At 35.9% G+C, this 13,103-nt stretch overlaps 2 protein-coding genes across 5 annotated transcripts; both read left to right on the top strand.

Moving 5' to 3' along the window:
* Positions 1 to 4,219, top strand: LOC122277684 (vacuolar cation/proton exchanger 3-like). The gene is made up of 12 exons (XM_043087773.1): positions 1 to 381; positions 891 to 958; positions 1,092 to 1,120; positions 1,470 to 1,666; positions 1,785 to 2,000; positions 2,478 to 2,606; positions 2,811 to 2,927; positions 3,041 to 3,094; positions 3,196 to 3,312; positions 3,428 to 3,518; positions 3,615 to 3,681; positions 3,806 to 4,219. Exons 1-11 carry the CDS (start codon positions 109 to 111, stop codon positions 3,674 to 3,676), a joined length of 1,353 nt encoding a protein of 450 aa, XP_042943707.1. The 5' UTR covers positions 1 to 108; the 3' UTR covers positions 3,677 to 3,681; positions 3,806 to 4,219.
* A 741-nt stretch (positions 4,220 to 4,960) lies between these two features.
* On the top strand, positions 4,961 to 12,095 carry LOC122276680 (protein root UVB sensitive 5). Of its 4 annotated transcripts, none has more exons than XM_043086559.1 (15): positions 4,962 to 5,323; positions 5,481 to 5,540; positions 5,878 to 6,032; positions 6,233 to 6,333; positions 7,125 to 7,183; positions 7,385 to 7,431; positions 7,513 to 7,591; positions 7,687 to 7,759; positions 7,971 to 8,060; positions 8,831 to 8,890; positions 9,007 to 9,120; positions 10,698 to 10,758; positions 10,850 to 10,968; positions 11,046 to 11,138; positions 11,196 to 12,095. In XM_043086559.1, the coding sequence occupies exons 1-15, from the start codon at positions 5,163 to 5,165 to the stop codon at positions 11,436 to 11,438; spliced, it is 1,515 nt and encodes a 504-aa protein (XP_042942493.1). In that variant the 5' UTR covers positions 4,962 to 5,162; the 3' UTR covers positions 11,439 to 12,095. The 4 variants fall into 4 exon arrangements, with proteins under 4 accessions (XP_042942496.1, XP_042942493.1, XP_042942495.1 ...); XM_043086560.1 differs by having other exon boundaries at positions 4,963 to 5,323; positions 11,208 to 12,095; XM_043086562.1 differs by lacking the exon at positions 10,698 to 10,758 and having other exon boundaries at positions 4,961 to 5,323; positions 10,839 to 10,968; positions 11,196 to 11,339.
* The last annotated feature ends 1,008 nt before the right edge of the window (positions 12,096 to 13,103 follow it).

Here is a 13,103-nt window from a genome sequence, read left to right as displayed (position 1 = left end):
CATTAGGAGCGCTCACTCACTCCCCCCATAACGATTAGAGATACGGAAATATCCTACCAAGAAACGTAATAAGTACATGAGTTTGGTTCTTTTTGTGTGAGAAAAAACATGGCTTCAAACTCTCACCAAGAACCATGGCTGTTGGAAAACGGCAACGTCAAGAGCTTGAGCAAGGAGATGCGGCATGGCCGGACTGCACACAACATGTCATCCTCTTCTCTCCGCAAAAAGTCCGACCTTACTCTTGTCTCCAGAGTTCCTTATGCATGTCTTAGACAGTTGTTGGCTAACCTTCAAGAGGTCATTCTTGGGACTAAACTTTTTGTTCTCTTTCCGGCCATCCCGCTTGCCATTCTCGCAGATTCTTACGCTTTCGGAAGAGTAAGTTACAGCTATATATATATATATATCCCCATCATTACAATATGGTCCAGGATTGATCATCGGAGACTAAATAATCTCAATACTTTCAATATCGGGTTAGAGTTTCAGGATCATGGCGAATGCCCTTACTAACAATTATCAAAGATTGCATGCACCAATATCTATTGTGCTTAACAAAATATTAGATTGAGATCATATATGCATGGTATAATTTCGAGATTTTAATGATTGAGTCCTGGTTCCTTTTTATTGTTGTGATATTGCAGCTGGCTATTTCTCATGACTGCAAACAACCCTTTTAAATAAGTTGTAAAACGAATGGATTAAGTCTGTTTTCCTAAAAGAAATGATAATTAATATTGATTCAGTTAATCTAGCGTTCATGTCAAAAGGAGTAAACTATTGTAAAGAACAACAGGCGTGGGAATATTTTACTTTTGTATTTAATCATGTTCCATTCTGCAAACATAGCCGTACGTTCTAATTAATTAACTTGAAAATTACAGCCATGGGTCTTCGCTTTGAGTTTACTTGGACTGGTACCACTAGCTGAACGTGTCAGCTTCCTCACAGAGTAAGACCAATTATTCATATGCTAAAAAAAATATCAAATAATTCAATTTTTATATATACTTAATTTTTTATTTTTCAGTGTTCATCGAGCTGATTCTTGTTTTTTTATATTTCTCTTTTCTAAAAAATTGCAGACAAATTGCTTATTACACTGGTCCCACAGGTATGAGCTGCCTTCTCTCTCTCTCTCTCTCTCTCTCTCTCTCTCTCTCTCTCTCTCTCTCTCTCTCTCTCTCAGAGATTACGTGGTTGGTATCCTCATATACACGTAGCAATCCATATATGTGCATATATATTAATATATACACACACCCATGTATTGAAATGGACGTGATTATTTGTTATAAACGCCAAAAGAAAAACCTCAATATATGAGGTTGTGATCTGGACTCCTGGATAGATGATTTTCCAGAGATCGATCGAGCTTGATTTAAAATCTTGTCCCTGCATGCACAAACAAGTTGAATTAAAGAGGTTAATGAAATAATTACTTTGATTCTGTGATTTTGCAGTGGGAGGACTCCTGAATGCAACCTGCGGGAATGCAACGGAGCTCATTATAGCAATACTTGCTCTAAAAGACCGTAAAATAAGCGTTGTCAAATATTCCCTCTTGGGGTCCGTTCTTTCTAACCTTCTTCTGGTTCTTGGGACATCTCTTTTTTGTGGTGGTATTGCCAACCTTAGTAAAGAACAAAAATACGACAGAGTGAGTTATTACGTACATATTAATGAAACAACCATATAAAAATATATATTATTGATCTTTACATGGCTGAATTGTCGGTGCTAAATTGATGTGATCTATATATTGTTTTAATTGACAGAGACAAGCAGACGTGAACTCTCTTCTGCTGCTGTTGGCACTGTTGTGCCACTTGTTGCCGATGTTGTTTCGGTATTCAGGGGAATCCGATGCTTTGAGTACAGCCGAGTCAGCCCTCCAATTGTCGAGAGCCAGTAGCATTGTTATGCTAATTGCATACGCTGCGTACATTGTCTTTCAACTGTGGACACACCGCCAATTGTTCGAAGCCCAGGAGGTATATAGTTACTTACATCATCAATTCATAATGCTAGCTGATTGTATTTGTAGCAATTAGCAATATTTTCTTGCAATAGTAGTACTGATCATCTTTAAAATGCACGTAAGTTGGGTGATTTATAAAAATTATTTTATAAGTTAAACGTTATTTGACATATATAGGTTAAATTGTAAAATTATTTTTTTACAAAATAGATTTGATTAATTGAACAGTACCTCAAGTACTTGTGAAGTAATATTTTATTTAGTTTGGGTTAATGTATTAACATGATGAAGTTGATTTGGAGGTAGTTTTCTTAAGCTCATGATATCCATCACAATATAAGAATAGAAGAATTACAGACATAAAAATATTTTATAAAAATAAATTCACAATTAATTGATCATGTAGTTTCATATAATATATGTCGCTCTCGGTACCAGATAGTAGGCTAGCTAACTTATAAATGCAATAATAATGGTGCAACCTATACAGGAACCAGAAGAGGATGGTGATGCTGTGGAAGAGACGGCTGTGATAGGATTCTGGAGTGGATTTACTTGGTTGGTTGGGATGACCCTGATCATAGCTTTGTTGTCTGAGTATGTCGTGGCTACAATTGAGGTAAGTAAACGTACACATGATGCTGTCATATTGTCACAGTCATGTGGTTGAACACTATCTAAGTATGAAACGATTTCATTAATCATGTACTTGACATATCATTTTCATAAGAAGATCCATTTAGAGACAAAAACGTACGTCTCTACAATTTGTTTAGCTTATACCATGATATTTATCATCCCTACTCCAATCCCTTGATTTCAGGATGCATCAGATTCTTGGGGTTTGTCTGTCAGCTTCCTTAGCATAATCTTGTTACCAATTGTTGGAAATGCAGCAGAGCATGCAGGAGCAATCATATTTGCTTTTAAGAACAAATTGGTGAGTACTAGCTAGCTATATATATTGTGCTAGCGCTTTTCTGTCTTGACAATTAATTTATTTGGTAATAAGAAGATTATAAGGGAAAATTCTGGGCACATTAATGTTTGCAGGATATAACTTTAGGTGTTGCTTTAGGGTCAGCAGCTCAAATTGCAATGTTTGTGGTGAGAGTTCGAAACCAATATTGCTGGATCAAAGCTTTCTTCATTTGTCAAGTTTTGAAAATAAACTTTATACTAAAAGTACAATGGCCTTAATATTTCAGGTTCCATTATGCGTGGTTGTAGCTTGGATTATGGGAATTAAGATGGATCTTGATTTCAATATTCTTGAGACATGCTCTCTTGCTCTATCTATAATTGCTACGGCCTTCACTTTACAGGTAAGAATATTAGCCTAATTAGTACAGAAGTTTTGGCCTCCATTAAATGTCCGTTCACCACTCATATATATATAGACTGATCGATGATGAAATCTTTCACTCTCAAATTTTATAGGATGGGACTTCTCACTACATCAAAGGGTTGGTTCTCCTCTTATGCTACATTGTTATTGGAGCATGCTTCTTCGTATCCAAAACACCATTTAGTAAGTACTTGCAACTTTGTTTTTAATGAGATACTTACAACGTTATATATGTCCAAGATCAAACATCTAAGTCGATCTTGAGTTTTTGACCTCCAGACCAAGCAAATATAATCAACTCAGGAATTAAGATGACAACAGAAGCAGCCTTCAGAGCTTAACAAAGGTATAGGTTCTTTTTTCAAAAAAAAAAAAGAAGTACATGCATCCAAATCATGCAACATAGTTAAAATATATATATATATATATATGTAACTTCTAAGTTCTAAGCATACTTAATTTGGATGCAGGCGTCACCTTCCAGGATCACTTCCTGGATAAGGATTGATGCATTGGATCTTCAATATTCAACGGATCGATCGACTTGCATTCACTGATGATCTTGATTGAAATTAATCATCAGTCGGAAATCAAGCAAGATTCAAGTTTTTTGGTTGTGGATGGAAGCCGTAAGTCGTCATGCATGCTTGGCCTAAAGTTGAGATGGATTTTATATGATACCATCGAAAACTGGATGACGGCCGCCTATATAATTATATATATATATAATATTGTCTTGTATTTCTCATAATTTTTTGCACTTTGAGTTCTATTTCACCTGGCACAAGGGACGTTGGAGTATTTGCTTTAATTAGTACTAGTACTCTTTGTACTGCAATAAGAATCAATAAATTGATGGTAATTGTTTTTGTTTTGGTTTGCAATTCAATTTTGTATTTCAACGGTATGTTCCAGCTGCAAGTATTAGCTTTCCATGCAATGACTAACATTCAACAATAATGCATGTCTCGATCATGAGATTGGAGTTAATCATAGAGGCTTCATGAGTCAAGTACTAAATTTCAGTGCCATCTACTGGCAACTTCGTTTTAGAGTTGTGTTAGGTGCATGGCTCACTACCAACATAGAAACTGCGAGATTTTCAGTCAAAGCTGGTTAGTCTTGTACGTTGGACGTATTTCTAGGCCTCTTGTTCGTGATAGTCATGGTAATGAAGAAACTCAAGTGAACTACAAGTCCTGTCAAATTCAAGCGAAACAGCCTTGTTCATTAATGATCGAGCCTCATATCATAGGGGCGTTAAAAGAGTCCAATTGCATGCTGCAGACAAATTTTGGGGTCTTGCTGCTTGCACATATATCTATCCGAATGGTCTTCCCTTCGTAACGAGGCAACCGACTTGGTGGATTGTAGATAATTTGTTATTCTCTAACAAACCCATTGCCTAAATTGTTACAATGATAAACAGATTTTATAAAAATAAATCTATAAAAATATTACGTTAAATTTATTTTATAATAAAAATAATATAATATATTATATCAAATTAAATTAATTTATAAATTTATTTTTACGAAATATTTTAATATTTCATTAATTTATTAGACCACATGACGTGTATATCATGTTTGTCGTTGGTTGGGCATGGCCACTACACCACTACTGTGTCAAAGCTAAACGATAGCTATAAGCGGAACCACAGGGCAAAGATAGGTGACACCTGGCTTTCTCCCGGTGCGCGAAGCGAGGGAGCCGAAAGGAGAACGGGAAAAAGAAGAGTGAAAAACCCAAAACCCCTGCCGCATTCTCCTATACTCACTTCGCCGATTACCCCCAAACTCTTTATTTATTCGTTTTTTGATCGATATGTCTTGCTCTCTGCTTCTCTCATCTCCCATACACGCCTTTGAGTCTTCCAGAAAGATTCGGAGAGCAAGACATCGTCGCTCTCAAATTCTATGCTTTTCTTCGCAACCCAACCTTCGCGGTGGAGAAGATGAAGAACAAGACGGGGCTGATCATAGCAAGTAAGATTATCAATTCTTTTTTGTTAAAATTAAGAAGCTTACCTCAAGTATGAAACTGGTTGTTAAAAACTGATGGTGATAGCCGATAGGCTCAGTTCAGTTTGTGTTTGTGTTTTTCACTGATTTTTATAACCAGGTTTTCTTTTTTGGATTTTAGGGTTCAAGGCGGGCCGGAGGTGATTGTGGTAGAGAGATATGGCAATGGCACTGCTAAGAGGTCTTTCCTAAAACAGTTCTTCCTTTGTTCTGGCTCATCTTTGAATTTATTAAAATTTTCTAGATCCATAGCTAATGGTCGCTTACCATAGCTGTTTTGTGTGCTAGTATAATTCATTAAAAAAAGCGTGTGATAATGGAAATGAAAATGTAATTGTTGATGAGAAATGCCCTCCTGTTTTAAAATGATTCTTGAATGATGCGGCCAGGCGGTTTGCTGGAATACTTTTCACCTTCTTGTTTGAAAAGAAACTTGTGATATTTCGCATTGGTCATACATTTGTAATCCTTAGGCTGTGATTTGTGTGTCTCTCTTTGAATCGTGGCATCACAAGCAGGTACATGTTAGATAAAGAATATGGATTACGAACATTTCTTGAGGAGAATAGCTCGGTGACAAATAGGTTTCAGGACTCGCATATTACTGCTGACGCTAGAATATCATGGCTTCCAGACAGCATTAAAGATTTTATTTTACCTGCGGGTTTCCCAGGTTCTGATCACGAGCGTTCTTTATTTGTTTCTCACTATTTTTATTTTTTTTTTCCCTCTGTGAGCCAACTATTAGTGGCTCATCAGTAAATAATCCCTATTTTGAGATAGAAGAGTTTCGTCTTTTGAATGGCAAATGTTGTCAGAGAATTTCTGATTGATGAGAAGGTCTGCTTTCCTCCTTCTTTGCATATCATGCAGGATCGGTCTCAGATGAGTACTTGGAGTACATGTTGTTACAGTTCCCTACCAATGTCACTGCCTGGATCTGTCACGCTTTAGTCACATCAAGTCTACTTAAGGCATGTCAGTCTAACTCAGGTCATTACTTTTGCTTGGGTATGTCTATTAGGAAGAGCGAAACTGTTCTAAATCGTGTCAGGCTGTTGGAGAATCTTCCTTTAGCAGATCTTATCTTTCTTCTTGTTTTGTTGAAGTTTCTGGTGTAGTTAGATTTTTATTTGGTAAGGAGTTTGCTTTGACTGAAATGATGTTTAAAGCTTATGAATTTTCACGGAGGTTACTCTTTTTGAATTATATCAAAGTAGCGTATTCTTTGTAGTGTAATTACATATGTTTACTTCTCTAGAGGTTAAAATTTGTATTATCTAAACTGTAATGAATAATAATTGAATTTTTTTTATTTATCTACTCCTTGCTTCATAAAATCTTAGTTTAAAATGGATAGTATTTATTTTTCAATGGTAACTTGGTCACCTCATCGATGACCTCTAACTTTTTGATTTGAGGTATTTGTTTGTTTGAAGTACTTGAGAAGATTTAGAATGATTAAGAGTATTAAATTTTTACTGTAGTTTACATATCCTTTTTTTCTTAATTTAAAATTAACCGACTCCTTTAAAAAGAGAGCAGGTGAATTAGAAACAGTCCATTGAGATAAAATATTTGTTTACTTATAAAAAAATATATATGTTTTTTTAATAATAATTATGGAATATATATATCATATTCATGGATCATGCTTGTCATTACATTTATAATTCCTATTTTAATAGGAGTGAGGAGAAGATCATTTGAATATTCAATTTTATTTTTGCCTTTGACAAAAATTGTTCTATGCACTTCCTTGCAGGCCGTCGGTGTTGCCTCTTTCTCAGGGACTACTGCTGCCGCTTCGGCTGCTGCCATCAGGTGAATTTTAAATTCATTGATTTTTTATTGCATTTTCAGGATTTCTTTTGTTTAAACTTCAATTAGTGTTTGTGTGTGTGTTTACTTCAAATGCACAAACATATATGTGTTTTGTGTGGCTGTCTGCCTGCATGGACTTTTTTTCTGTATCAAAGAATCTTTTATTGGATTAAACTGCAATTTATATGATGATTTCTACAGATGGGTGTCAAAGGATGGCATTGGGGCTGTTGGACGCTTATTCATTGGTCTGAAATAGTAAAGCTAGCTAGAAGATTGAGAAGGTTTTTGTGCTGAATTTTATCAGTGACTCTCACTATCTTTTCCAGGTGGGCGGTTTGGAAATCTGTTTGATGATGATCCAAAACAATGGCGCATGTATGCTGACTTCATTGGTAGTGCAGGAAGGTCTGTGTAACAAGTTTCCTTTTAGATGTAGGTTACCTCATTTTCAGATTCTATTTGACAAGATCACTCATTTTCTATTTTAATTCATCATGCAGCATCTTTGATCTAACTACTCAATTATATCCAACCTATTTCTTACCATTGGCATCTCTTGGAAATCTTGCAAAGGTATTCTCCTTTTTATTTCACTTGTTTATTCTGATGACTACAATCTCAACCCAAGTATGTAATTTTCTTTAGTAATCACTTTTTTTGCCTCAAATAATGTTTCAGAAAACTTAATCTTTAACTTCTCCATATCTCCAAATCATTGTGGAAGTGTAGCATAGTTATCTGGTGAATGATTTGATTATTACTGATCTACTTGAGATTGAAACAGGCTGTGGCTAGAGGTCTAAAAGATCCATCATTTCGTGTAATACAAAACCATTTTGCAATCTCAGGAAATCTGGGAGAGGTAGCAGCAAAGGTATTCTTTTATTAACGAAGCTTACTTTTCTGTCATTCATTTTATCATATTTATTAGCTATAAACTATGTTGTTTTGCTTAACTGCGTTGATGATGAGGCTTTTGCTGCTGTTGATATTATCATTTAAATTATGTAGCTCAGCTTTGAGAAGATTTTCTGTATTGCCGCCAAATTATGTATTGAGGCAATATAAGTAATCCAGGATCATTATTTCAAGAATATATATGTTTCTCTTTCCGCCAAATCCTTTATCTGGTCCCTGATTCCCTTTGACTAAACATAGAATAAGCAATCCCTAATATTTAGGAAACTCCTGCTGTTAGTTGACATATGTGGGCATGCTATGGACCATCAATATTTATCATGAGGCATGCAATGCAGAGCTGTAACCATTTTCTAAACTAACCCAGACATTTTCTTTGAACGACAAGTGTTTTATTCGTATATCATGAAGATGGAAACATTAGCATCTGCTATTGTTGTGTAGGAAGTGAGGTTTTGAAAATTGACATCTCCTCTCGTTTTCAATTAATAATTGCTTGCATGTTCTGTTTTGGGGGAGAAAGTATAAGACTTCACTTGATACCAAATGAACTTTTTATTTTTTATTTTTTTGTTCATTTACTACCTTAAAGCCAGATCAGTGCGCACACAGAGGAAAATAATATCCATTTGGGTTAGAATATAACAATAAATTCCCACCTTTCTATAAATATATAAGTTCTTACTGAAAGGAGAATGTTTTTCTCTTGATTGATCGATTAATTAGGAAGAAGTTTGGGAAGTAGCAGCTCAGCTTCTTGGTCTTGGTCTGGGCATACTGTTCCTGGTACATTATATACTTCAAGATGCTCAGGAATTTCCTTGATAGCAATTTCAATTTACCATAAAGTAACGTACTTTTTGATTTGATGCATTTAATTGATTTTAGGATTCTGAATGCAGGATGCACCTGGACTTTTCAGATCATATCCTGTGTTGGCATTGACATGGACGAGCATGCGGCTTCTGCACCTTTGGCTACGTTACCAATCGCTTTCAGTTCTACTATTTAACACAGTAAGAATGCTCTATATTTGGTTCCTAATCTTCTAAAAATAAAATTTAACTTGGATTATCTCATTCTTTTTTCTTTTTCTTTTTTTGACAAGTAATAAAACTTTATTAAGAAGCACAAAGTGCAACTCTAGTACACATGAAATATACAAGAGACTAATCTAGGAGGAGAAACAAATACAAGAAAATCATGAAAGTTGAGCACATGAAAGTCTATAGAAACTGCACAAAGGAAGAGAGTATTGAAAAAGAAAGTTTTTGCTCCTCCAATGTCCGTTAACGTTCTTCAAAGTTTCACTTGTTCCTTTTCATTTAATGCACAAAATGAAACAAGTAGGAACCATCTTCCATACAGTTGCAACTTGTGGGATGCCACTTAACCCACTCTAAGAGTAGTAAAGATCCACTTGTCTTCCCACTATGACCCATGCCAAACTAACGCATTTGAAAAATTCACTCCACAGCACTGGCAATCTTGCAGTAAAGTAAACGATGATGAATGGATTCACTACTACTTCTTACAAATACAACACCAATCAATCACAATGATGTGCCTTTTCCTTGGATTATTTGTGGTGAAAGTTTTTCCAAGAGAGGCTTGCACAAAAAAATGCAGCTCTAGAAGGGACCTTATTCTGCTAGATACTTTTCAAGGAAATGGGTTTTATCACGAGGAATAAGAACGTTGTAGAAGGAATGAACATTGAACATCCAGAGGAATACAACATGTTAAAGAATTCAGTGAAGGCATCTACCTCCCACTCATGAGCCTCTATGGTAAAGCTTATATTCTAGTGAGAGAAATTACTAGATATCTCCCAATCGTCCACCACATATAAGTATTCTTAGCACTTATAACACTGTACATATCTGGAAAAGCTTTCTTGATAACTCTATCTCCACAATATATACCATGCCAGGATCTAATCCTGGCTTCTTCTCTCGCCTCAAGTTGAGAATGGTTAGAAAACCTCCCCAAATCTTTTCTTCAGTAATCCCACCCCCCATGAGGCCCATGGATCTCATTTAACCATCACCTACCCAACGCACATCCCTATTTGGAATCTACTATCACTCTCAACAAAACTTTATCACTCATTTTGATAGTGCCAAAGCCACTTCCCCAAGAGTGCATGATCAAACTAGTGTAGGTTTCAACTCCCAAGCCTGAAGATTAGATAGCATACATTGTCCAATTTAACAAGATGAAATTTGATCTCTTCACCTAACCCACCCTAGAGAAATCTCATTGCTACTTCTCTAGGCGTTTAGCCACACTAGAAGGAAGCAGAAAAAGAGACATGGAACGTGTAGGCAAATTAGAAAGAATGGCTTGGACAAATACATCATCTTCCAGCCAACCAGCAGACGCTCAATCTTCTCAATAACCCTATCTCAATTGCCTTGGCCTTGAAAGTGGCCCCAAATGAAGGCCGAGTTATTTCATAGGTAAAAAGGACACTAGGCAACATACATTGGAACCAAGGCAAATTTGGCATTTGCCAAATTAACCTTCAAATTGGAAAGCGGAAGATCCGTTTGATTAGTTGGCTGTTTTCTCTGTTTTGCTTCCTCAACAGATAAATATGAAGCGTGCTCGTCTGCTGGTAAAATCACATGTTTTGCACTCTACTGTGCCGGGTAAAATTTAAAATATTTTTAGTCCTTTGCTCAACATACATTTTATTGACTTTATAAAAAATGACCAATCTTTATGATAGGTTGATTTCAGGATGTGTTGCGTGCAACAAGGAAGAAAATATTTTATCATGGCAAAGATTCATGAAGCCATTAATTACATTTGGTGTGTCCTTGGAGGAGATGGTTGGTGGCAAGAAATCTCTTTCCACGGTATTGCCTTAATTACTCTTCTAATATCTTTTATTGCATTAAGCAGAGATGTTAACTAGTCATTTATAATGCAACAGGTAAAATCACTTTTGAAATTATATGCAAAGGAGCAATACATTCTCGCGGTGAACCAAAAGCAAGGGGAATTTGAGGTCTTTGTCTCATTCAAGGTATGCATGTAAATTATTTGTCAGGATATACTGGCTCAGCTTGGTCAAACTCTCTAGATTTCACTGCAGGTAGGAGCTACAAGTGTTTCTGTCTTGCGTAGTGTGTGGCAGGCTTATTGGCTTCATGAGAACTGGGACAGTTCAGATGATGTCTTCCATCTGCTTGCTCAAAGCATAGTGCAGATGGAAGATAGATTTGAGAATTTCATCCAACAGTTAAATAAAGCTGGTTGGGATACAAATCAAATAAATATGAGGGTCCCTAAGGAAATTGCCATCGATGAAGTGGCACCCATTTAATTGATGCGATCAAAATGTCTGCATTGTGGGGTTCGATCTTCTACACTGTTATGCCCTTGTTATGCGGTCTGTCACTCTCCGACAAAAAGGACATGATGGTGGCATCCATCAAATTGCTGTTTTTGACGACGACGACCAGACCCTTGTGCCAATTTTATCCAAAAATAAAGGAATGGAGGAGTTATGAGAGAGATTTGGCTGGGAAAGCTACTGTGACATGAATAGCATGACTGCTGATCTCTGAGGAAATATGCTGGGAGGATCCACACAGCTCTATTAGAGATTGCCAATGGCGGTCTCGATTTGACTGGAGATTTTATTCTCTCTTTAATTGATGTAAGTTTTGGTTCTTCTGGTTCTGGGTCAGGTCATGATCTATCCCAGCACGGTACGATTTCTGTTCTTTTTAGCTTCTTCTCTTGGAAAAAATTATGGGAGTTACTACTTACATTTGGGCCACCCACCTCTTGCCATCGCTTGGATTGCCTCTTCTGGGTCGCCCGAAGAGGTGGGTGTCCAGACTCCAAAGCCCATCCGTAATGATCACTCACAATGGTCATCCCTTTCATTCAGTTTTTAGTTTGTTTTTCCCAAACTTTATCGTCTTTTTGAAGAATTTTCAGTTTTCTAATTTAATATTAATTTATTTTTTACTCATTTCACTTTTTTATTTCTTATGTTTTTGCAATTTTTTGTTTCTTATTTTTAAATTTTATTTCTTTAAATGCTTATGAGAGCCTAATTGGGCCGTTTTTTCCCTTAACAATTTGACCTCAACTGACATTATTTGTATCTTAAATCTGTAACAGCCCATGGTTGTAGCACTAAAGTAGGAAAGCAGAGACCCCATAAAAACTTGGCGGTGATCCTTAAATGAACATAAAGTCCAAGAAGGTAGAAGGGTTTTTCACATGAGAGATGTTATATATACAATATATTTTATAACAATTTACACATGCTGTAAAATAAGGATATTTTTGCAAAGTGATGTTAATTTTATAAGGCAATTTACAAAAATATCCTCTTTTTTAAACATTGATTTGTAAAATATTGTAAAATGTTACGTTTGCCTATCATTTTCCTTTCCACATTGTCGGCGCCTAAAAAGTAAAACCCGGCGTGGCATTTCATAATTAAGGTGAATCATCAAATCCCTATAAACTTTAGGTACGTTGTTTGTTTTTACCTGTTTTTAAAAGAGAAATAACCCTCTCATGATTTAGTATGGGGTTGATGGTTGATTGATCTTAGGGTGGGCCCACCATCCAACTTTGGTCTTAGGTGGACGGTGGCTCTATTTATTTTTACAAAGTTTTATTCTGATTTACTTTTTTGTTTCGTACCGTTGAGTTGGATAAATATGATGGAGGTGAATGAACATTGAACATGATCTAAAAGTGTCTTAATGATGCCATGCGGGCATTGACACATTCAATGAATCAATGCAATGTGAACTTACGAATCTCATATTGAGAGACGACGCAGTTGAATTTTTTTACTTAGTCAAACTAGTTTTGGAAGAAGTTAAAAGATTTTCAATTGAAATATTGAATACAGATTTGAACGCGGCCTTAAAATCTTATTCAATTATTATATGTCTTTTAAATGAATGATCAAGATATGTAGAACTCTAAAAGTTCTAAATTTCTTGAGGATCTTGATGCC

The sequence above is a fragment of the Carya illinoinensis genome, chromosome 9 (genome assembly GCF_018687715.1).
Source record: "Carya illinoinensis cultivar Pawnee chromosome 9, C.illinoinensisPawnee_v1, whole genome shotgun sequence".
NCBI classification, from domain to species: Eukaryota; Viridiplantae; Streptophyta; class Magnoliopsida; order Fagales; family Juglandaceae; genus Carya; species Carya illinoinensis.
The sequence above is the reverse complement of the archived record's forward strand: the minus strand, read 5'-3'. Positions and strand labels throughout refer to the sequence as shown.

What these genes read in the sequence shown, in the direction of transcription:
- LOC122276680 (XM_043086559.1), top strand. Translation starts at nt 5,163, where the DNA reads ATGTCTTGCTCTCTGCTTCTCTCATCTCCCATACACGCCTTTGAGTCT. An exon ending in GGCAATGGCACTGCTAAGAG is followed by an intron (nt 5,541 to 5,877) that starts GTCTTTCCTAAA and finishes CATCACAAGCAG; the next exon opens with GTACATGTTAGATAAAGAAT. An exon ending in TTCATTGGTAGTGCAGGAAG is followed by an intron (nt 7,592 to 7,686) that starts GTCTGTGTAACA and finishes TTCATCATGCAG; the next exon opens with CATCTTTGATCTAACTACTC.
- LOC122277684 (XM_043087773.1), top strand. Translation starts at nt 109, where the DNA reads ATGGCTTCAAACTCTCACCAAGAACCATGGCTGTTGGAAAACGGCAAC. An exon ending in AAGAACAAAAATACGACAGA is followed by an intron (nt 1,667 to 1,784) that starts GTGAGTTATTAC and finishes TTTAATTGACAG; the next exon opens with AGACAAGCAGACGTGAACTC. An exon ending in CTACGGCCTTCACTTTACAG is followed by an intron (nt 3,313 to 3,427) that starts GTAAGAATATTA and finishes CAAATTTTATAG; the next exon opens with GATGGGACTTCTCACTACAT.